This window comes from Microchirus variegatus (genome assembly GCF_963457635.1).
Source record: "Microchirus variegatus genome assembly, chromosome: 15".
NCBI lineage: Eukaryota > Metazoa > Chordata > Actinopteri > Pleuronectiformes > Soleidae > Microchirus > Microchirus variegatus.
In genome coordinates, this window is record NC_139816.1 from 6,766,160 (window position 1) to 6,791,548 (window position 25,389).

Genomic DNA, 25,389 nt, shown 5'->3' on the forward strand with positions numbered 1-25,389 from the left:
TGCAGACTTTACTAGCGCGGTGTTGCCGTTGCTGCCACCATGCTGTCACTTCCTGTGTGCAGTGCAGCTCTGAAGGCTTTAAACGTTTAAATGTACACATTTAAAAGCCACGCGCTGCAGTTTTAACATAACATAGGGAATTCACTCCTGATTTGGCACAACAGAGGTTTATAAATCATTCAATAAACTGCAAAAAATATTAGATATTTGAAGTTTAATGATAGAAACACAGTGTGTTTTTCTTCTTCTGTTAATTGTGTGTGAGAGATTTTTTAGCGAAACCCAGACATGTTTTGTCTATTTCAGCATGTGTTCAGACAGCGTTTCCGTCTTGTAACCAGAACAGATGCCTTTGGGGGGGGGGGGGTTCTTTCATGTCGGCGGGAATGTGTGAAAAAAATGTGTGTGTGTGTTTATTTGTGCACAACTCAACTCAACTCGTGTGCGTTTCATCGTGTGTCCGTTTTTGTACGTTTGCTTATTTGTCCAACTCTGTCCGTCTCCATACGTTTGTTCTACTACTATCTTTTTTCCATATGTGTGTGTCATTGTGTGTGTTTGCGTGCGTGCGTGCGTGCGTGTGTGTGTGCCATTCACAGACACAGTGTATCTCAGACTTGAAAGGGCAGCGAGACAAAAACACCCTCACACACACACACACACACACTTCAATCAAGGGCCAGTTTCGTGCGCTCAGTCACGATTTGTTGGTTTTCCAAATCAAACACTATGATTTAATGAATTTCCTGTGGAGGACATAGGGCGAGAGGCGTTTGTTATTGTAATTGCTCACATTATATATGCAGTGATGCAGAGGGACAGTCATTACACGCTCACACACCAGAGAGTTCTACACTTGGCAGAATCACTGATTGTGGGTCGATCTCGGAGGTTACACCATGTATTGTGTTGCCTCTGACCGAGTCAGGGAGGTTAAGTGTTACCTGAGAGAACCTCGGCAGCCGCCCTTTTGCTCTGTTCCCCCTCTGAGACGCGCTGACATCATCGGCGTACTCCGTCCTTCGACCCCTCCGACACTCTGACATGGCGCCGTGCCCGAGACGCCTCCGCGGTGGTTTCATCTGTTTTTCCGCCTGGATACAGTTGTCATGCACATGTGTGTTGATCCTGCAGAAACGTGAGGCTTTTACTTAGAATATCTGCTGCAACTGATTCAGATTTGATCTTACATCAGATTTACAACCTGTTTATGATCAGTTGAACTAAAGTTATTTGTCTCTCAAGTCTCTGTAAGTGTTGAACTTTAAATCACAGTCCAGTTTTAATATAAATGAGCGGAAATATCATGACATAACCATCTTATTTCAATAAGTAATCACCAAGAAATAACCTGTTATTAACAATGGATTTCAGCTCTTTGTTTGAAGCCCAAAAGATTCCATCTCATCATTGAGTTTGTTCCATAACTTTACTCCAAAAACTGACACACGTCATATTTAATTTAATATAAAAAAATTATAACTTTCTACTCTTAATTAAAGAATGTCTGAACACAAACAGGAAGCTGTTTTAAAATATACAATGTCCAAAAAATTTCAAAGATCCTATGAAAAACTGATCAGTGGATTCCTGATATGCAACTTTATTTATTATTCTATGAATTGCTCTTTGCTTATTGCCGATTTTAGCTCAAAATCAAGCTACCATGTGGTTATTATAACACGATAATACGATAATATTCTCGCCCTCACACAACACTGTCATCAACGTGAAGACTGCATTAGAAATAAGATGGTATTACTGTAATATTACCATATTGTTACTGAGCTTAAATGTACATTTTTACAACACAAACACTTGAAAAACAACAGTGTATACACACTATTGCACATAAATCTCACCAGACATGGAGTGTGTGTGAAACATGATTTTAATTCTATAACCAGGAAACGGATAATTCGACTATTTATTGGCTGTGCACACAAAGTCTCACCCCTCAGACTTTTGCTCCTTTTTTTTATTTTTATTTTTTTTCTAAAGCTCTGTTCTGGTTCTGCTTCAAATGTCTTGAGTGTGTTTCTTTAGCACCAGTTTTTTGGCTGGAATCCTCACTTAGGCCCTTGTTCTTTGCAGCCCGGCTGCACCACGAGCCTGACGCAGCGCCAGAGGACGAGGCCCAGCGACTGTGCACCAGGCTGGGCCCGGCTGACGGGGGGTGGCGGGGAGGGGGCCCCCCCATCACGCTCATGGGTCCTGGGTCCATTCCTGGGTCTGGCCCTGGGAACCGCGGCGCTCTTATCTGGCCCGAGCAGGAGGCGCACTGTGGCTTCCTGTGCAAAAATCAGAGCGCTTTTCCTCTCGTTGTTTGGCTTCCTCTCTCCGATGCGAGACGCTTCCCAGCAGCGTGATTGTCCCTTCGTCTTCAAACGTGGCACAGTCCACTTCCTCAAGAGCTTGATCTATTCTTGAGAGCCCCCCCCTCTCTCTATCCCAGCATCTCACTCCCCTTCCCCCTCATCTCTGCTGCCCCCACACATACCTCACCTAACCCTTCCCTCGCCGGCACTGCCCTCCACCAGCGTTTTCTCTCCTTATCCCATACCTGCACCTCTCCTCACCCCCCCCCCCACCTCCACCTCCACAAACTCCATCCAGAACTCTCAGTGACATCACCGGTGATCCTGTAAGCCGCCTGTTCATCTGCTGTAGAAAGACTTTGAACACTGCTGAGCAGTGACCACATGGAGACACAGGAACATATGAGTCACATCACTAAGGATATAAGGACTCCTGCTTTTACTCTATTATTTATTTATTGTCTTCACTTCACTTCATTCCTCCCCCCCCTCCCCCTCGCACCCAGTCACCATGTAGTTGTTTATGCTCTTTTTTTATTATATATATATAACATTACACAGACATTTTGAGCCAGAAGAAGTGCAATTCTATCCATCCATCCGTCCATCCATCCGTCCACCAGCCACATTTCTGGAGCTGCTTTGCTTGTTTTTTGTGTCCTAGAGTGGTACTACTGTATAATGGGTGCATGAACCACGCATGTCTCAAGCCCCACCATCTGATTCTGACATCCACCAAAGCTGTGAGTTTCTGTTCCGAGTTTTTTTTTTTTTTTTAGCCGAATTTTAGCAGGAGGTCAAAGTGTGCTCAGCATTGGACGGGCAAAACGAGAGAGGATGAAGCTTTGTGTTGATCACTATGGGATGCCCACAGTTCTCTATTGAAAAGGAAAAAAAGAAAAGACTGAAGGTCTGAAGCAGACAACCTACCATGTAGGGACGTCTCTCCACAGACCAGAGACTATGACTGCCCGCTGTTATTATGTCATCCTGTGTAGTGTCCACACTGTAAAAAAAGAAAAGGTGAGAAAACTCAATATTTCAAGGCAACTTGATGCAAAGAGTTTTTGAGTTTACAGCCCAACAAAAGATTGTGAGTTCCATCAACTAATATTATTTTGTTAGACAAACTTGTAAGTTAATTTTTTCAAACAGTTTGGCTAACTAAATAATATTAGTTGATTGAACTTTTTAAAAACTTGAGATCTTTTGTCGGGCTGTAAACTCAAAAATTGATTTGAAAATGTATACTTTATTTTTACAGTGTAGGAAGTTGCCTTGAAATTTTGAATTTTCTTTTTTTTTACAGTGTGTTGTCCACAGTGTAAAAAAAAAGAAAATTCAAAATTTCAAGGCAACTTGCTGCAATTCTCTTTTCAAAGAGTTTGGCTAACTAATATTGTTAAAAAAAAAAAAAAAATCTATTAAAAAATAATTTTTTTAATTTTGAGTTGGCACAACTCCAACTTACAAGTTTGTCAAACAAAATAATATTAGTTGATGGAACTTTTTAAAACCTGAGATCTTTTCTGTAAACTCAAAAATTGATTGCAGTGAGTTGCCTTGAAATTTTGAGTTTTCTCAACTTTTTTACAGTGCAGTGTCCGCGGCAAAGTGTCTTCCGTTTATGTGTGTGTGTGTGTGTGTGTGTGTGTGTGTGTGTGTGTGTGTGTGTGTGTGTGTGTGTGTGTCACATGATGTAGTAACAGTCCCTGTCGTCTTTGTGATCAAAAGTCAAGAATATAAATGTACTGTACGTGTGATGCTAGTTTAATAGAATGAGTGGTTTCCTGTTTAAGTACATTTCATTTGTGTGTGTGCGTGTGTGTGTGTGTGTGTGTGTGTGTGTGTGTGTGTGTGTGTCCTATTCTACGGGTGTCTCCCAATGTGACTCATTCCTTTGTATACAGATGTTTTATGAGTAATATATGAATCTAATATTTAATAATTTTATACAACTAACTTACATATGATGAATGACAATATTTGCCAACTTTGTATGAATCTGTTAAGACGTTGTTATATCAGTTGTCTGTGGGATTATTTTTTTGTTTTGTTTTGTTTTGTTGTTTGTTTGTTGTCCATTAAACTTTGCTTATACATGTGTTACTGGTTGACGCCGCGCTGTGTTTGTTTTCGGGACAGTGGACAGGTTTAGTTTGAGGACAGAAAGATGGCAGACACTGATACACAACCTGGAACAGTTCATTCACATTTACACACATGCTGCTCACCCTGTCACCAGGCACACACTGTGTGAATGTGTGTGTGTGTGTGTGTGTGTGTGTTCATTTTCTGTGTTTAACCACGTTTACGTCCACATCCATGGAACTAATCACATCTCTGCGTGTCTCTTTGATTGAAAAAGGTTTTTCCTGGGAAGCGTGGGAGTGTTGCAGTCTCTCTCTCTCTGTGTGTGTGTGTGTGTGTGTGTGTGTGTGTGTGTGTGTGATTTTTTTTTTGTGTGCAAATAATATGTCTGTTTTTGTGCATTTGTGTAGCCATTTGTGTGTATGTGTGTGTGTGTGTGTGTGTCAGACTTCATGCACAGGGTGGGCCCGCACATTATCTAGATTCCAAGAGGAAGGGCAATCAAGCAAGCACAGAGGAGGAACCCACCTCAGGACAGACAGACGCACACACACACACTTACACACAGACATATACAAACACACACACATACAGAGGATAGGGACAGTATCTTATTCACAAAGAAGAACACAGGTTAACCCTCAGTGCTCACGTGGCATGGGTCTGTGCCGCAGGTGCACCCATGTTAAATTGTAGTGGGAATAATACACCATAACTCCTTATATGGGCATCCTGACGGTGTGTTTATAAGTCACATACTCAGGCTTTAAAATGCTTTTTTTCTCCCTTTCGATATAAAGCAGTAATAATTGTGCAGAGCGTTTATCTCCTATAGTTGGTGAAACTGAAAAAAAAAAGCATATTATACACATTCTTATAGTCTCTGTACACTCTTAGAAATAAGAGTGCTAAGTAGAACCATATAAGGTTCTTCGGCTTGTCCTCATAGCAGAACCCTTTTTGGCTCCAGGTAGAACCCCCTCAAAACCCTTTATCCAGGAAAGGGGTTTTAAAGGGTTCCATTGGTGGGAACCATTAGTGTTAAAGGGGAAAGGGTTTTTCCCAAAGCAAATGGTTCCAGGTCCACAGGACCCCTTTGGAACCCTTATTTCTAAGAGTGAAGAAAGTGTAAGTTTAAACATATTAATGTTCTTAGGGTTAATGTCCTAAAATAAAGCTTCCTTTTACAGTATAATAGACAGACACATATATTCATACATAAACACAGTACTGTGTAAAAGTCTCAGGGCATCACCAGCAGCGTTGATGTTTTCATGTCTGTCAAACTCCATCATCGTTGGAGTGACGTGACTGAAAGTTTTAACCGTCTTTTTTTAAACAAACTCATCCTCAGACGCACGTCTCCAATAAACCTGGTGTAAATTACATTTTTCACAACCTGAAATAACATTAATTAAAGTTCCTCTCTGTGTCACACTCAATAATTGACACTTTCACCTGCATGTGTTCTAAAAAAAAAAGAGAGATTGAGAAGAAATAATTATACTGCATTACTGGAACAACTCTAATCAACACGTAGAAAGACTTTTGCACAGTACACACATATATATATATATATATACATACATTATATCAGCTTCCTGAAGACTTGGTCTAACCTTTAACCTTTACAATTGGCTGGATTTGGTTTATTGGAGGATATATAAGGCTTCTTTTTACCCCCTAAAATGTTTTATTTTCATCAAATCAAGGTCCATGAAGGTACCATATATGACCATATATGAGAACATATTAGAATATACAAGAAAAACACAAATAAATAATGAAAGGAACATTATTTTTTTAGAACATTTTAGAGTTCAGTGTCCTCCCATCCTGGTCCTTGGGGTCTTCTTGCATGTTTTAGATGTTCCAACACGTCATTGATTCATAATTTTACCATCATACGTTTCTGAGATATTACCTTAGATATTTAGAAATCTGCAGGATTTAACTTATATAGTTCTTTGCCCAATAAAGGGTTTTAAACTAACTACTATAATTAACCCTTATCCTAAATTCTGCCACAGTCAGCTGTTAGAATCTATTTATTTATGTACTGAGAGAGTTCTCATCCTCAGCCCCCCCGGGTGTAGTTTGTGCAAAAAATAACCCACAAAGCGTCTTGTGTACGCCGCGGTTTCCCACAGCTCCACCCGCACCCGCGTAATCTATTGATTTGGATTTTGTGCGAGTCATTGACAGGGACAGGAACTCCAGTCCTGGAAATGTTGGGATGATTTGTTAAGAATGGAAGGAAGCCGGTCCACAGGATGACAGAAACCACCTCTGCTTCCTCTATTGATGAACAATCCCTGCGTTACACAGCACTGCAAAGATCCACCATTGTCCACCAAAAAAAAGAGGATGTGATGCCGTTGATTTAAAAAAAAAAAAAAATGGTGTGGTGATGATGATGATGATGATGATGATGATGATGATGGGGCTTATGTAAATGAAGATATCATCCAGATAGAAGCAGATAAAGGATTATTCCTGGACGTCTCGTCTTCCTCCTGACAAACACAGCTGAGAAAATAAATAGACAAACACACCTGGAGTCAGTGTAAAGTGACTTGTAGCAACACAGCTGAGTCCCTGTCCCTCTTCCTCCCCTTCCTCCTCCTCCTCCTTCAAGGTGTGTGTGTCCGGCGTCCTCCCCACTATGGCGTCCTGTGACGGCGAGTGTCCCCGCCATGTCCGCACACAACCACATCCTGAGTGTCACTCACAGACAGGAAGTGCTTCAGGGGAAGAAAAAGGTGAGCGACGCACACAAACTTGACAGCAGCAGCAGCAGCAGCAGCAGCAGCAGCAGCAGCAGCAGCAGCACGGCGGATTAGAAAACTGGTGGTTTAATAAAGTTACAGTGATACGATAGGACAAAAAAGAATCTGAACTCCCACATTTGCAATTTGATGGCTGACATTTTGCAACGCATCACATACCCCTGAAAAAAGACCCAGATTGATCGACTCCTCAGAAAGATGTTTACTGTTATAGAGAGATGTTATTTTGCAACTGGCGGAGTCTGCCCCTTAGTGGCTGTTCAGTATATTGTTACTTCTGGGTTGGCCTCAACGGGCAAATTAGAAGATTATGTCCACTGTTTATATTCAGGTTATGACATTTTTTTGGCTAGGTCCAGAAACTGGAAATTACTCACTAAATTACTGCAGCTCAGCTAAAACTCAGGTGTTATCTTAGGCGTTAGCTCAGGCGTTAGCTCAGGCCTTAGCTCAGACCTTAGCCCAGCTAAAGCTCAGGCGTTAGCTCAGGCGTTAGCTCAGGGGTTAGCTCAGGCGTTAGCTCAGGCCTTAGCCCAGCTAAAGCTCAGGCGTTAGATCAGGCGATTGCTCAGGCCTTAGCCCAGCTAAAGTTCAGGCGTTAGATCAGGTGTTAGCGCAGTCGTTAGCCCAGCTAAAGCTCAGGCGTTAGCTCAGGCGCTAGCTCAGCTGGGCTAACGCCTGTTAGATCAGGCCTGTTAGATCAGGCCCAACTAAAGCAGGCTTTATTTCAGCTTTAGCTCAGGCTTTAGCTTAGATGCTCTTCACCCCATTGTTAGTTGATATACCATCAAAACATTCTTGAATTATGACAGTTTAAATCCTACATTGTGTCTCTTTAACACAGTCGTTAATTTGCACGTACGACGCCACAAACTGGCGAATCTCAGTGTCTCTTCCTTGTGAAATAAAGGTTAAATAACTGAACACACACACACACACACACACACGCTCACACACGCACACACACGCACACACACACATTCACATTAAAAGTTATCGACCGCCTACGTGAAGAGCTGCCCACTGGGTTGGAAGTGGGCAGGAGCTTTGGATCACAAACCCCTATTGTCTGCTGAGTGGAAAAAGTCGATTCCTGCCATCAGTGGCAGAGGTAACGAGCCTGATGAAACTGTGTGTGTGTGTGTGTGTGTGTGTGTGTGTGTGTGTGTGTGTGTGTGTGTGTGTGTGTTTTATAGTGTGCTAAATGTTCATGCGGATGTTTGTGCTCTCCACAGACAGTGGGGGTCCTGACTGTGGCAGCAGCCTTTGTGTCTGGAGTGTATCGCTGTGTTGCCTCCAACTCTGTAGGCAAAGACCAGAGAGACGTCCACTTCTACATCACAGGTGATCCAAAAATAAATGACCATTTATAACCCACACTTTTTTGTTTGTTTAACAATAATAATAACGACAACATCTGGCACTCCTCAGTATTGTCTTACTAAAATACTCAGGTTATGTCTTCACCTCCGTCTTTAAACATGAGACAGTTTCTGTTTACATTATAAACTTATATATTCTACTCAGAATCCATTAGACCCAAGGTGTTAAGGTCAAATTGTCTGTATTCCATTCTATTTTCTAAAGGTTACCAATTCATACTGTTGAGTATTAGAGTATAGCAGCTCATATTTTGATGGTATATTCTGGTAATGTACCACAATATTAAAATAGTCGTAATATTACGAGTCGCGCGATCAGCTGCAACCTGCAACAAGATGAGAAACAGAACATTTTGTGAAGTTATATTTAAGTTTATTCTTCACAAATAAGGACATACTTTATCTTTTTGGCACATCAGCACCACGTTAACTTTAGCATCAGGACTTTGAAAGAAAATTAGCTTGTTTTCGAAGAAAGAATCACACAGAATTGGAGGCAATCATCTCTTTTTTTGGACTGGAGGAGGAAATTGGCTGATAAATTTCAAAATAAAATGAAATAATGATACAAAATGTTGTAATATTACAACTTTATTCCTCTTTGTTGTTTGGCCCTACCACGCTGTCATCATGTATAGTAAATAATATTATATGTTACATGGATACATGTTCGTAAAAAAAAATCACAATTTGATATTTTACCCAAAAATGACATTTTATTGTGTCACCAATTCTTAATTCGTCTTCAACTGATTTGTCTTCAAGCTCATGAACACGCACATCAACTGTATTCAGCCACACTCTAACAGTAAGAGGACTGTAAATGTAAGATAGTGTGGAAAGAGAAGGGGAAGCATGAAGCAGTTCCAACTGTGTTGATGTCATTTCACTGTCAAATAGACAGGGGGTGCTGTTCCAGAGAAGAGGAGGTTCTTGCAAGGTCAGTTGGAAGTGCGTGCATGATGCTCCGGGATAGATGAACCTGGAGTGTTGACACTTTTATTTTGGGGATAAGCAACTATTTGTATGATTCTACAGCAGATACAGTAACACAGGACAAAGAATAATGACGCTGTGACACCACAACACTCGGCACAGGCGCTGTCGTACGTGCACACGCTCAGTGTTGCACTTGTGTACGTTTGATTGAGCGTTAGACTTTTAACTAAGCCAACAACTAGGTTAAGAGTTCTCGTGTGTGCATGTGTTCTTTTTTCTGAATGTGTGCACGCGTATGTATGTGTCTGCGCACAAGAGCGAAACAGGAAGCTGGAGCTCTTATCGTTCCACTTCCCCGCGCAGTGCACTTCCTTGGACTGGCAGGTCCACTTTATTTCGGGAGGCCTTGGGGTGTTTGGGAAAGATAAACACTATCTGCCATCAGGAAACTCTCGAGCCGTTTCCATGGGAAGTTTCGAACGGCTTAAGTAAATAAAAAAAAAAGCCTTTTCACTATATTCTACTCGCTGCTTTTACCGACAATAGCCATTCAACACTGTCATCTAAAGGTGACTGAAATGTTGGTTCGCTGGAATCAGCTCTCAACGTGTATGTTTCGGTTTATTCATGAAGATCAGGAGGTTTATATTTCATGTTCCTACTCCCTAACTTCTTCTTCTTCCCTTTCAATCCACGTCTTCCTTCCTTCTGTCCCCCCCCTCCCCCTCAGATGTCCCAGGAGGCTTCAGTGTAACCCAGCAGGAGGAGCCCAGAGAGGGCGGGCGCCTCCATCTCACCTGCGTCGCCAATAAATACCTGTACACGGCGTTGTCGTGGCAACGTGTGAATAACACGGAGGATGTGCAACCACGCGGCACCGCCCGGGGGAGCCGGAGGCGGCTCACATCGGGGGAGTTCTCCAACTCTCTGGTCCTGTTGCTAAGCAACCTGACGACCGGAGACTCTGGAACTTACAGGTGTTCTGCTCGCCACCTCGTCACCGGGCAGGAAACGCATCTGGACACTCAGGTGGTGGTCACAAGTGAGTAATCTCAGCTTCTCCTCTTCGTCCTCATCCTCAAAACAAGTGGATATCTCACATATCTAACGAGATATGTGAGATATCTCACGCTCACACACTGATGCAAGGACCTATTATTATTTTTCAAATTTGACGAGCGTGAAAATGGACAAAAATTGGCGCGCAAATCAGAACTGGCCATAAATTTGATAAAATAAGGTTAATGCGAAAAAATAATGCAAAATGGCTCAGCAGCGCCCCCTTAGGTCAAACGCCTATGGAGCAGGCCGAAACTTAGTTGCGCGGAATTTCACAAAATTTGGTTCGAAAGTGGTATAGGCCCAAGACGAACAAAAAATCCCATTGGGACCATGACATCAACTCGACAGGAAGTCGGCCATTTTGAATCTGCCGTCCATCTTGGCGTCTGAGGGCGTTTCTCTTAGCAACACCAAAAATGCGCCAATTTTTACTCGACCCATCCAATATGAAAAGTTAATTAAATGTTTCGCAGATGCAAAAAGGGCGTGGCCACGGCAGCTATCGGAATTTTGGCGTAATTTCGACCATTCGCCATGAAACAGGAAGTGCGCTATAACTTTGCCGTACATTGACCGATTGGCTCGAAACTTGATATGCGAGACCGTGGTAGGTAGGTCTTAATAACATGTGAATAATTTATCAAATATATCACTTAGAAACGTGAGGTTACTTTGCTTTTGTTGGGAGTTATTTTGTGAAATGAGTCACAGTGTTTAGGACACACTGTTCTGCAGGTGATTCATTTACTTCCTGTTTCTGCATATATATATACATATATATATGTATATATATATATATATATGTATATATATATGTTTATATGTACTGTCAGCATCCTCATGTTTGCGGTGCACGTACGATCTGTTTCACATACCTGAAATATATATACATCCATGATGCATGCATGTGCACAAACACCTACACGCTCTCACCGTGGTCCTGCTGCTTGGGAATTGGGCCCCCACAGCTTCCTGGGGCCCCACCCTGCCTTTGCTCTCGCGCTCCAGCTCAGCACCTCTTTCACGTGGGAATGCGCTCTTGTCTGGAGGAAGAGTACACAATGGCACTTCCCCACAATGCCACATTTACAGGCCCCTACACAAGGCCGCAGGAACAATCAGCCAATCAGACACTGTCAGGGCCCCAGCCCCCGCAGACAATCATCAATTGTTGTCCAGGAGGAAGATAGGGGAAACAACAATCCGTCGCCTTGGTTAAGTGACTTCTCTTCATGTCCTTTACCGCTGTTCTCTATACAATCAGGCCTCAACACGACAACTTCCTCCCGCGGGACCCCACAAGGGAATCACTAGAAAGACAGGCAGAGATTCAAGAGGGGGGGAATTAAGGCGAGGGGGGGATTAAAATGTGGGCTTATAGATATTCAGGGAACTTCAAGGATCCATCTGATCTAATTATAGAATATGAAAGTGAAAACTGGACACACACACACACACAACTCATTGTGTGCGGTCTTTGCAGTTTCGTGTTGTGACATTTGTCGGGTTCCAGACACGAGCTGACTCACAGGCTGTTGAGCCTCTGCAGAAATGTGTCACCGTGCACTGCAGTTATCGTGGCACTGGTCCAGCAAAACCGTCTGATTTCACTTCACTTCACAAATCTCTCCTCGTTCTATAAATAACTGCAGCTGCGCTGAGGCAAAGACTTTTCCCATGTCAATCCTTTGCTGATGAAATATCGGAAACACACTCTGTTACGTGTGTTACATCCTCTATTCAAAGTTTTCATAGTATCAACATTAGATGTTGTGTATGTATATATATATTTATATACATTATTAATAATTATCCTTTTAATTGTACATATGTTGTTGGATAGTGTTGTTTGACTAGTGCACAACAAATTGTCCCTTTTTGGAATTAAAGAAAACTAAATAAAGATATATAGTATTTTATTCTATTATTGATTCCACCAAAGTGGATTAAAAAAAAAGTTTATTGTACAGAACAGGTGTTTGAACACAGTGTTCTGACAGCATATTAGATGGATTCATGAAATGCTTTCAACTTTTTATCCTTCTGTTATTTAAAAAAAAAATGCAATTTTGCCTTTGTCCTTCTACAAGGGCTGAGGTTCTACCTGGAACCATTTGCTTCTGGGAAAGGGTTTTTCAAGGGTTCTTGGTAACACTAATGGTTCCAGTAAGAACCATTTTGATCCAGAGAACCCTTTAAAACCCCATTCCTGAATAAAGGGTTTTAAAAGGGTTCTTGGTGGAACCCTCCAAAAGGGTTCTCCTGTGAGGACAAGCCGAAGAACCTTATATGGTTCTACTTAGCACTTTTATTTCTAAGAGTGTGTATGGCACAACACCGTCTATTTATTGTGATTCTAAAAGTGAAATAATCACATAAATACTGTATATATTTGTGTAAAAATGGAATTTCCGACAGCCGTAAGAGCTGTAACATTGAACAGTGCTTCCATTTAGAGAAGTTGTATGAACCTGGAGGGTAAAATATTAATATCATACCAAAATTTATAAAAATATATATATTTTTTTTTTTTTTATATTTTTTTGTGACCAGGGAGATGTGCAAAGTAAGAATTTCATTGTGCAGTGTGACGTCTGTCTTAACTGAACATATGACAATAAACCTCTTGAATCTTGAATCTTGAATATTCAAGCTTTATGAGCCAAAATGGCCCCTTGATGATACTTAAGCGTTTCCACTGCTCATGGTGTGTTTGTGTGTCGTCCTTCAGTGCTGGAGTCTCCGCTGCTGCTCAGTAATTTGACCGATTGCACGGTCAACGTCAGCAGCTCAGTGACCCTCAGCTGTCCGTCTCAAGGCGTCCCACCCCCGACCGTCACATGGTACAAAGACGAACGTGCTCTTTCACGAGGATCAGGTAAAAAAAACTAAAAAAAACAATAAAAGACACACGCAAAAAAACAACAATACACATGTAAACTGTTGCTGATCCAGTGTCTGTTTTGTCTTCAAGGTATCATCATATCACCAGATGATGGGTCTCTGCATATTGACCGGATCACAGTGGAGGACAGGGGACTGTATACGTGCCAGGCCACCAATGAGAGGGGATCAGTGGAGAGTTCTGCGTACATATGGGTCAACAGTAAGTGTCTGACCACCACATGTGTTCCTCACACACCTCTCAGCCTTTCATTGGTTGTGCTCTAAGACGAGGAACCTCCATATATGGCTCTGTCTTGAACGTCCATTGTTCTCACTTCTTTAAATAGACGCATTATATGTCGGTGCATCGCATTGTTTTCACGGCCCCAGTATTTATACATTGAGCTGTGTGTGTATCAGGTCTATTCGCGGACGATGACTGATCAGTTTTTCTTTGTAAACTACATTTCAGGTCTGACTTGATTGTGGCTTTGTTAAGTTCCCACAAATACACACTCATTCATGTCCGGTGGTGTCAGAGAAGGGAAGGTCTTGTGGTGGTTCTACAACCCCAGTTTGAGTGCCATTTCCTGGCAGGAGTGGTGGATGTGTTTCCCAGTCTGGTTCTGGACAGAGGAGTGGCTGTGTGTGTGTGTTTGTATATATATGTGCTTTGTTGTTGTGTTCTGATCCATCAGGAAGGAAAATGTCTCCCATTTTTATTTCCTCCGGAAAGGGCCCGGCCTGTATCTCAGAGAGGCTCTGTGTTGCACTGTGCTGGGCATCGCTAACTTCTACGTCCTTAAGAAAAGAAACAATAAAGTTTGAGAAGGACGGTCGGGCCATGACTCTGGATCATGGTGTGGATATAGGAAACGCATTGTCCCCATTGAGAAATCCTAAAATATCAATCATATGTGCAATAACATATGATGTCATTTCTGTCTCTTCTGTGTCGGTAAAGTCAATCACGTGAGTGTTAAAATAAGGGAGATGAATAAACATCTATAGAAAAAGCTCTGTGTTCAATAATATTTGCAGTCTAATTAAGTTCAAATTGACCGTGTGCCCTTGTGTTTGTGCAGGTGCCTCAGAAGCATCATTTTTTGAAATCCCCACCCTCACCTGCACCTGTGTGGTGGCCACTCTGCTCTGGCTGCTGCTCACGCTCTTCATACGGAAACTGAGACAGGTGAGAGGACACATGAGAGGACAGGTGAACAATGAGGACAGGTGAATGATGAGGACAGAGGTGAATGATGAGGACAGGTGAATGATGAGGACAGATAGGTGAATGATGAGGACAGATAGGTGAACGATGAGGACAGGTGAATGATGAGGACAGATAGGTGAACGATGAGGACAGAGGTGAATGATTAGGACACACCGGTGAATGATGAGGACAGAGCTGAATGATGAGGACAGATAGGTGAACGATGAGGACAGATGAACGATGAGGACAGATGAACGATGAGGACAGGTGAATGATGAGGACAGATGAACGATGAGGACAGGTGAATGATGAGGACAGGTGAATGATGAGGACAGGTGAATGATGAGGACAGGTGAATGATGAGGACACAGGTACTCTGAGTACATTTTAAACAATCTACTTCTTTTTACTATAACTTTACTTTACTTAACTAAACATTTTTAGAGCAGTACTTTTACTTGTACTTAAGTAAAACCTCATGAAAATAGTGGTACTTTTACCATAGTGGTCCTCTTTCCACCTATATATGCAACATGTTGGTTTACCTTTGAAGACAACCACATTTTAAACCAATGCTTTATATATATATATATATATATATATATATATATATATATATATATATATATATTGTGTGTTTAACAGAATAATCTTCTTTCTTCTCTCTCTGAAGCCCAGCAACTCAAACACCAAACCAGAGTACCTGTCAATCATTGTGGACACAACAGAGGACCAGTGTGAGAGACTGCAGTATGATCCCAACCAGTGGGAATTTCCTCCTGAGCGACTCGAATTAGGTACATCCCTTTTTCTAAAAAAATATCAGTATGACTGACTTTAACTGGAAGGATATTTGGGGACGTAGTTGCATTTGATGCTAGAAACGGGAGGTATTTAAGATGACATTAACAGATACAAGGACTTTCTCACAGGTCTTATCAGGTTATTATTGGGAGGGACTCTCATTCCATTAATCAGACTTTGTGTCTGTGTTGGGCTAATCAGCTCCAGCAGTGTGTGTGTGGGGGGTGAACTGTGTTTACTGGAACTAATCAGGTCTCACAATCATCAGGGTGGGATGCAGTGAAATTGACTCTTGATAGAGTCATCATCAGGTGGCACTATGCCCATGACTGAAATTTCATGTGCTGATGATTTCTGACCGGCTCTCTTGTGTCAGGTATGAAATACTATACTATGTCGTCCAAAATCTGACCATTTTTTGAAAAACCTTTTTTTGGTCCAAAACTTGACAAAAAGGTCATACTATACTATGTAGTACGTCCTACTATACTATATCGTCCTAAATGTAACCATTTTTTGAAATAAAAATTTGGTCCAAAATTTGACAAAAACGACATACTATACTATGTCGTCCAAAATCTGACCATTTTTTTGAAAAACCTTTTTTTGGTCCAAAACTTGACAAAAAGGTCATACTATACTATGTAGTACGTCCTACTATACTTGTCGTCCTAAATGTAACCATTTTTTGAAATAAAAATTTGGTCCAAAATTTGACAAAAACGACATACTATACTATGTCGTCCAAAATCTGACCATTTTTTTGAAAAACCTCTTTTTGGTCCAAAACTTTACAAAAAGGTCATACTATACTATGTAGTACGTCCTACTATACTATGTCGTCCTAAATGTAACCATTTTTTGAAATAAAAATTTGGTCCAAAATTTGACAAAAACGACATACTATACTATGTCGTCCAAAATCTGACCATTTTTTTGAAAAACCTCTTTTTGGTCCAAAACTTTACAAAAAGGTCATACTATACTATGTAGTACGTCCTACTATACTATGTCGTCCTAAATGTAACCATTTTTTGAAATAAAAATTTGGTCCAAAATTTGACAAAAACGACATACTATACTATGTCGTCCAAAATCTGACCATTTTTTGAAAAACCTTTTTTTGGTCCAAAACTTTACAAAAAGGTCATACTATACTTTGTAGTACGTCATACTATACTATGTCGTCCATAATGTGACCATTTTTTGAAATAAAAAATTGGTCCAAAATTTGACAAAAACGACATACTATACTATGTCGTCCAAAATCTGACCATTTTTTGAAAAACCTTTTTTTGGTCCAAAACTTTACAAAAAGGTCATACTATACTATGTAGTACGTCCTACTATACTATGTTGTCCATAATGTGATCATTTTTTGAAATAAAAAATTGGTCCAAAATTTGACAAAAACGACATACTATACTATGTCGTCCAAAATCTGACCATTTTTTGAAAAACCTTTTTTTGGTCCAAAACTTTACAAAAAGGTCATACTATACTATGTAGTACGTCATACTATACTATGTCGTCCAAAATCTGACCATTTTTTTGAAAAACCTTTTTTTGGTCCAAAACTTGACAAAAAGGTCATACTATACTATGTAGTACGTCCTACTATACTATGTCGTCCATAATGTGACCATTTTTTGAAATAAAAAATTGGTCCAAGATTTGACAAAAACGACATACTATACTATGTCGTCCAAAATCTGACCATTTTTTGAAAAACCTTTTTTTGGTCCAAAACTTGACAAAAAGGTCATACTATACTATGTAGTACGTCCTACTATACTATGTCGTCCTAAATGTAACCATTTTTTGAAATAAAAATTTGGTCCAAAATTTGACAAAAACGACATACTATACTATGTCGTCCAAAATCTGACCATTTTTTTGAAAAACCTCTTTTTGGTCCAAAACTTTACAAAAAGGTCATACTATACTATGTAGTACGTCCTACTATACTATGTCGTCCTAAATGTAACCATTTTTTGAAATAAAAAATTGGTCCAAAATTTGACAAAAACGACATACTATACTATGTCGTCCAAAATCTGACCATTTTTTGAAAAACCTTTTTTTGGTCCAAAACTTTACAAAAAGGTCATACTATACTTTGTAGTACGTCATACTATACTATGTCGTCCATAATGTGAACATTTTTTGAAATAAAAAATTGGTCCAAAATTTGACAAAAACGACATACTATACTATGTCGTCCAAAATCTGACCATTTTTTGAAAAACCTTTTTTTGGTCCAAAACTTGACAAAAAGGTCATACTATACTATGTAGTACGTCCTACTATACTATGTCGTCCTAAATGTAACCATTTTTTGAAATAAAAATTTGGTCCAAAATTTGACAAAAACGACATACTATACTATGTCGTCCAAAATCTGACCATTTTTTTGAAAAACCTTTTTTTGGTCCAAAACTTGACAAAAAGGTCATACTATACTATGTAGTACGTCCTACTATACTATGTCGTCCTAAATGTAACCATTTTTTGAAATAAAAATTTGGTCCAAAATTTGACAAAAACGACATACTATACTATGTCGTCCAAAATCTGACCATTTTTTTGAAAAACCTCTTTTTGGTCCAAAACTTTACAAAAAGGTCATACTATACTATGTAGTACGTCCTACTATACTATGTCGTCCTAAATGTAACCATTTTTTGAAATAAAAAATTGGTCCAAAATTTGACAAAAACGACATACTATACTATGTCGTCCAAAATCTGACCATTTTTTGAAAAACCTTTTTTTGGTCCAAAACTTTACAAAAAGGTCATACTATACTTTGTAGTACGTCATACTATACTATGTCGTCCATAATGTGACCATTTTTTGAAATAAAAAATTGGTCCAAAATTTGACAAAAACGACATACTATACTATGTCGTCCAAAATCTGACCATTTTTTGAAAAACCTTTTTTTGGTCCAAAACTTTACAAAAAGGTCATACTATACTATGTCGTCCAAAATCTGACCATTTTTTGAAAAACCTTTTTTTGGTCCAAAACTTTACAAAAAGGTCATACTATACTATGTCGTCCAAAATCTGACCATTTTTTTGAAAAACCTTTTTTTGGTCCAAAACTTGACAAAAAGGTCATACTATACTATGTAGTACGTCCTACTATACTATGTCGTCCATAATGTGACCATTTTTTGAAATAAAAAATTGGTCCAAAATTTGACAAAAACGACATACTATACTATGTCGTCCAAAATCTGACCATTTTTTGAAAAACCTTTTTTTGGTCCAAAACTTTACAAAAAGGTCATACTATACTATGTAGTACGTCCTACTATACTATGTTGTCCATAATGTGATCATTTTTTGAAATAAAAAATTGGTCCAAAATTTGACAAAAACGACATACTATACTATGTCGTCCAAAATCTGACCATTTTTTTGAAAAACCTTTTTTTGGTCCAAAACTTGACAAAAAGGTCATACTATACTATGTAGTACGTCATACTATACTATGTCGTCCAAAATCTGACCATTTTTTTGAAAAACCTTTTTTTGGTCCAAAACTTGACAAAAAGGTCATACTATACTATGTAGTACGTCCTACTATACTATGTCGTCCATAATGTGACCATTTTTTGAAATAAAAAATTGGTCCAAAATTTGACAAAAACGACATACTATACTATGTCGTCCAAAATCTGACCATTTTTTGAAAAACCTTTTTTTGGTCCAAAACTTTACAAAAAGGTCATACTATACTATGTAGTACGTCCTACTATACTATGTTGTCCATAATGTGATCATTTTTTGAAATAAAAAATTGGTCCAAAATTTGACAAAAACGACATACTATACTATGTCGTCCAAAATCTGACCATTTTTTGAAAAACCTTTTTTTGGTCCAAAACTTTACAAAAAGGTCATACTATACTATGTAGTACATCATACTATACTATGTCGTCCAAAATCTGACCATTTTTTTGAAAAACCTTTTTTTGGTCCAAGACTTGACAAAAATGTCATACTATACTATGTAGTACGTCCTACTATACTATGTCGTCCATAATGTGACCATTTTTTGAAATAAAAAATTGGTCCAAAATTTGACAAAAACGACATACTATACTATGTAGTACGTCCTACTATACTATGTCGTCCTAAATGTAACCATTTTTAGAAATAAAAATTTGGTCCAAAATTTGACAAAAACGACATACTATACTATGTCGTCCAAAATCTGACCATTTTTTTGAAAAACCTTTTTTTGGTCCAAAACTTGACAAAAAGGTCATACTATACTATGTAGTACGTCCTACTATACTATGTCGTCATAAATGTAACCATTTTTTGAAATAAAAATTTGGTCCAAAATTTGACAAAAACGACATACTATACTATGTCGTCCAAAATCTGACAATTTTTTTGAAAAACCTTTTTTGGTCCAAAACTTGACAAAAAGGTCATACTATACTATGTAGTACGTCCTACTATACTATGTCGTCCTAAATGTAGCCATTTTTTGGAAAAAAAAATTGGTCCAAAATTTGACAAAAACGACATACTATACTTTGTCGTCCAAAATCTGACCATTTTTTTGAAAAACCTTTTTTTGGTCCAAAACTTGACAAAAAGGTCATACTATACTATGTAGTACGTCCTACTATACTATGTCGTCCTAAATGTAACCATTTTTTTTGAAATAAAAAATTGGTCCAAAATTTGACAAAAACGACATACTATACTATGTCGTCCAAAATCTGACCATTTTTTGAAAAACCTTTTTTTGGTCCAAAACTTGACAAAAAGGTCATACTATACTATGTAGTACGTCATACTATACTATGTCGTCCAAAATCTGACCATTTTTTTGAAAAACCTTTTTTTGGTCCAAAACTTGACAAAAAGGTCATACTATACTATGTAGTACGTCCTACTATACTATGTCGTCCATAATGTGACCATTTTTTGAAATAAAAAATTGGTCCAAAATTTGACAAAAACGACATACTATACTATGTCGTCCAAAATCTGACCATTTTTTGAAAAACCTTTTTTTGGTCCAAAACTTTACAAAAAGGTCATACTATACTATGTAGTACGTCCTACTATACTATGTCGTCCATAATGTGACCATTTTTTGAAATAAAAAATTGGTCCAAAATTTGACAAAAACGACATACTATACTATGTCGTCCAAAATCTGACCATTTTTTGAAAAAACTTTTTTTGGTCCAAAACTTGACAAAAAGGTCATACTATACTATGTAGTACGTCCTACTATACTATGTCGTCCATAATGTGACCATTTTTTGAAATAAAAAATTGGTCCAAAATTTGACAAAAACGACATACTATACTATGTCGTCCAAAATCTGACCATTTTTTGAAAAACCTTTTTTTGGTCCAAAACTTGACAAAAAGGTCATACTATACTATGTAGTACGTCCTACTATACTATGTCGTCCTAAATGTAGCCATTTTTTGAAATAAAAAATTGGTCCAAAATTTGACAAAAACGTCATACTATACTATGTCGTCCAAAATCTGACCATTTTTTTGAAAAACCTTTTTTGGTCCAAAACTTGACAAAAAGGTCATACTATACTATGTAGTACGTCCTACTATACTATGTCGTCCTAAATGTAGCCATTTTTTGACATAAAAAATTGGTCCAAAATTTGACAAAAACGACATACTATACTTTGTCGTCCAAAATCTGACAATTTTTTTGAAAAACCTTTTTTTGGTCCAAAACTTGACAAAAAGGTCATACTATACTATGTAGTACGTCCTACTATACTATGTCGTCCTAAATGTAACCATTTTTTGAAATAAAAAATTGGTCCAAAATTTGACAAAAACGACATACTATACTATGTCGTCCAAAATCTGACCATTTTTTTGAAAAACCTTTTTTTGGTCCAAAACTTTACAAAAAGGTCATACTATACTTTGTAGTACGTCATACTATTCTATGTCGTCCATAATGTGACCATTTTTTGAAATAAAAAATTGGTCCAAAATTTGACAAAAACGACATACTATACTATGTCGTCCAAAATCGGACCATTTTTTGAAAAACCTTTTTTTGGTCCAAAACTTTACAAAAAGGTCATACTATACTATGTAGTACGTCCTACTATACTATGTCGTCCATAATGTGACCATTTTTTGAAATAAAAAATTGGTCCAAAATTTGACAAAAACGACATACTATACTATGTCGTCCAAAATCTGACCATTTTTTGAAAAACCTTTTTTTGGTCCAAAACTTTACAAAAAGGTCATACTATACTATGTAGTACGTCATACTATACTATGTCGTCCAAAATCTGACCATTTTTTTGAAAAACCTTTTTTTGGTCCAAAACTTGAAAAAAAGGTCATACTATACTATGTAGTACGTCCTACTATACTATGTCGTCCATAATGTGACCATTTTTTGAAATAAAAAATTGGTCCAAGATTTGACAAAAACGACATACTATACTATGTCGTCCAAAATCTGACCATTTTTTGAAAAACCTTTTTTTGGTCCAAAACTTTACAAAAAGGTCATACTATACTATGTAGTACGTCCTACTATACTATGTCGTCCTAAATGTAACCATTTTTTGAAATAAAAAATTGGTCCAAAATTTGACAAAAACGACATACTATACTATGTCGTCCAAAATCTGACCATTTTTTGAAAACGCTTTTTTTGGTCCAAAACTTGACAAAAACGTCATACTATACTATGTAGTACGTCCTACTATACTATGTCGTCCTAAATGTAACCATTTTTTGAAATAAAAAATTGGTCCAAAATTTGACAAAAAAGACATACTATACTATGTCGTCCAAAATCTGACCATTTTTTGAAAACCCTTTTTTTGGTCCAAAACTTTACAAAAACGTCATACTATACTATGTAGTACGTCCTACTATACTATGTCGTCCTAAATGTAACCATTTTTAGAAATGAAAATTTGGTCCTAAATTTGACAAAAACGACATACTATACTATGTCGTCCAAAATCTCACCATTTTTTTGAAAAACCTTTTTTTGGTCCAAAACTTTACAAAAAGGTCATACTATACTATGCAGTACATCATACTATACTATGTCGTCCAAAATCTGACCATTTTTTTGAAAAACCTTTTTTTGGTCCAAAACTTTACAAAAAGGTCATATTATACTATGTCGTCCATAATGTGACCATTTTTTGAAATAAAAAATTGGTCCAAAATTTGACAAAAACGACATACTATACTATGTCGTCCAAAATCTGACAATTTTTTGAAAAACCTTTTTTTGGTCCAAAACTTTACAAAAAGGTCATACTAGACTATGTAGTACGTCCTACAATACTATGTCGTCCATAATGTGACCATTTTTTGAAATAAAAAATTGGTCCAAAATTTGACAAAAACGACATACTATACTATGTCCTCCAAAATCTGACCATTTTTTGAAAAACCTTTTTTTGGTCCAAAACTTGACAAAAAGGTCATACTATACTATGTAGTACGTCATACTATACTATGTCGTCCAAAATCTGACCATTTTTTTGAAAAACCTTTTTTTGGTCCAAAACTTTACAAAAAGGTCATACTATACTATGTAGTACGTCCTACTATACTATGTCGTCCATAATGTGAGCATTTTTTGAAATAAAAAATTGGTCCAAAATTTGACAAAAACGTCATACTATACTATGTCGTCCAAAATCTGACAATTTTTTTGAAAAACCTTTTTTGGTCCAAAACTTGATAAAAAGGTCATACTATACTATGTAGTACGTCCTACTATACTATGTCGTCCTAAATGTAACCATTTTTTGAAATAAAAAATTGGTCCAAAATTTGACAAAAACGACATACTATACTATGTCGTCCAAAATCTGACCATTTTTTGAAAAACCTTTTTTTGGTCCAAAACTTGACAAAAAGGTCATACTATACTATGTAGTACGTCCTACTATACTATGTCGTCCATAATGTGACCATTTTTTGAAATAAAAAATTGGTCCAAGATTTGACAAAAACGACATACTATACTATGTCGTCCAAAATCTGACCATTTTTTGAAAAACCTTTTTTTGGTCCAAACTTGACAAAAAGGTCATACTATACTATGTAGTACGTCCTACTATACTATGTCGTCCTAAATGTAGCCATTTTTTGAAATAAAAAATTGGTCCAAAATTTGACAAAAACGACATACTATACTATGTCGTCCAAAATCTGACCATTTTTTTGAAAAACCTTTTTTTGGTCCAAAACTTGACAAAAAGGTCATACTATACTATGTAGTACGTCCTACTATACTATGTCGTCCTAAATGTAGCCATTTTTTGGAAAAAAAAATTGGTCCAAAATTTGACAAAAACGACATACTATACTTTGTCGTCCAAAATCTGACCATTTTTTTGAAAAACCTTTTTTTGGTCCAAAACTTGACAAAAAGGTCATACTATACTATGTAGTACGTCCTACTATACTATGTCGTCCTAAATGTAACCATTTTTTTTGAAATAAAAAATTGGTCCAAAATTTGACAAAAACGACATACTATACTATGTCGTCCAAAATCTGACCATTTTTTGAAAAACCTTTTTTTGGTCCAAAACTTGACAAAAAGGTCATACTATACTATGTAGTACGTCATACTATACTATGTCGTCCAAAATCTGACCATTTTTTTGAAAAACCTTTTTTTGGTCCAAAACTTGACAAAAAGGTCATACTATACTATGTAGTACGTCCTACTATACTATGTCGTCCATAATGTGACCATTTTTTGAAATAAAAAATTGGTCCAAAATTTGACAAAAACGACATACTATACTATGTCGTCCAAAATCTGACCATTTTTTGAAAAACCTTTTTTTGGTCCAAAACTTTACAAAAAGGTCATACTATACTATGTAGTACGTCCTACTATACTATGTCGTCCATAATGTGACCATTTTTTGAAATAAAAAATTGGTCCAAAATTTGACAAAAACGACATACTATACTATGTCGTCCAAAATCTGACCATTTTTTGAAAAAACTTTTTTTGGTCCAAAACTTGACAAAAAGGTCATACTATACTATGTAGTACGTCCTACTATACTATGTCGTCCATAATGTGACCATTTTTTGAAATAAAAAATTGGTCCAAAATTTGACAAAAACGACATACTATACTATGTCGTCCAAAATCTGACCATTTTTTGAAAAACCTTTTTTTGGTCCAAAACTTGACAAAAAGGTCATACTATACTATGTAGTACGTCCTACTATACTATGTCGTCCTAAATGTAGCCATTTTTTGAAATAAAAAATTGGTCCAAAATTTGACAAAAACGTCATACTATACTATGTCGTCCAAAATCTGACCATTTTTTTGAAAAACCTTTTTTGGTCCAAAACTTGACAAAAAGGTCATACTATACTATGTAGTACGTCCTACTATACTATGTCGTCCTAAATGTAGCCATTTTTTGACATAAAAAATTGGTCCAAAATTTGACAAAAACGACATACTATACTTTGTCGTCCAAAATCTGACAATTTTTTTGAAAAACCTTTTTTTGGTCCAAAACTTGACAAAAAGGTCATACTATACTATGTAGTACGTCCTACTATACTATGTCGTCCTAAATGTAACCATTTTTTGAAATAAAAAATTGGTCCAAAATTTGACAAAAACGACATACTATACTATGTCGTCCAAAATCTGACCATTTTTTTGAAAAACCTTTTTTTGGTCCAAAACTTTACAAAAAGGTCATACTATACTTTGTAGTACGTCATACTATTCTATGTCGTCCATAATGTGACCATTTTTTGAAATAAAAAATTGGTCCAAAATTTGACAAAAACGACATACTATACTATGTCGTCCAAAATCGGACCATTTTTTGAAAAACCTTTTTTTGGTCC

At 37.5% G+C, this 25,389-nt stretch overlaps 1 protein-coding gene across 1 annotated transcript in view; it reads left to right on the plus strand.

Moving 5' to 3' along the window:
- The window catches only part of flt1 (fms related receptor tyrosine kinase 1), a gene marked incomplete at its 3' end in the record, with an annotated part of 70,212 nt that overhangs the window by 13,942 nt on the left and 30,881 nt on the right, over positions 1-25,389 (plus strand). Inside the window, exons 11-17 of the mRNA XM_083901489.1 lie at positions 7,048-7,171; positions 8,434-8,542; positions 10,250-10,561; positions 13,313-13,459; positions 13,556-13,687; positions 14,553-14,659; positions 15,354-15,477. Coding sequence (XP_083757615.1) covers positions 7,048-7,171; positions 8,434-8,542; positions 10,250-10,561; positions 13,313-13,459; positions 13,556-13,687; positions 14,553-14,659; positions 15,354-15,477 — 1,055 coding nt within the window. The remainder of the gene's footprint in view (positions 1-7,047; positions 7,172-8,433; positions 8,543-10,249; positions 10,562-13,312; positions 13,460-13,555; positions 13,688-14,552; positions 14,660-15,353; positions 15,478-25,389) is intronic.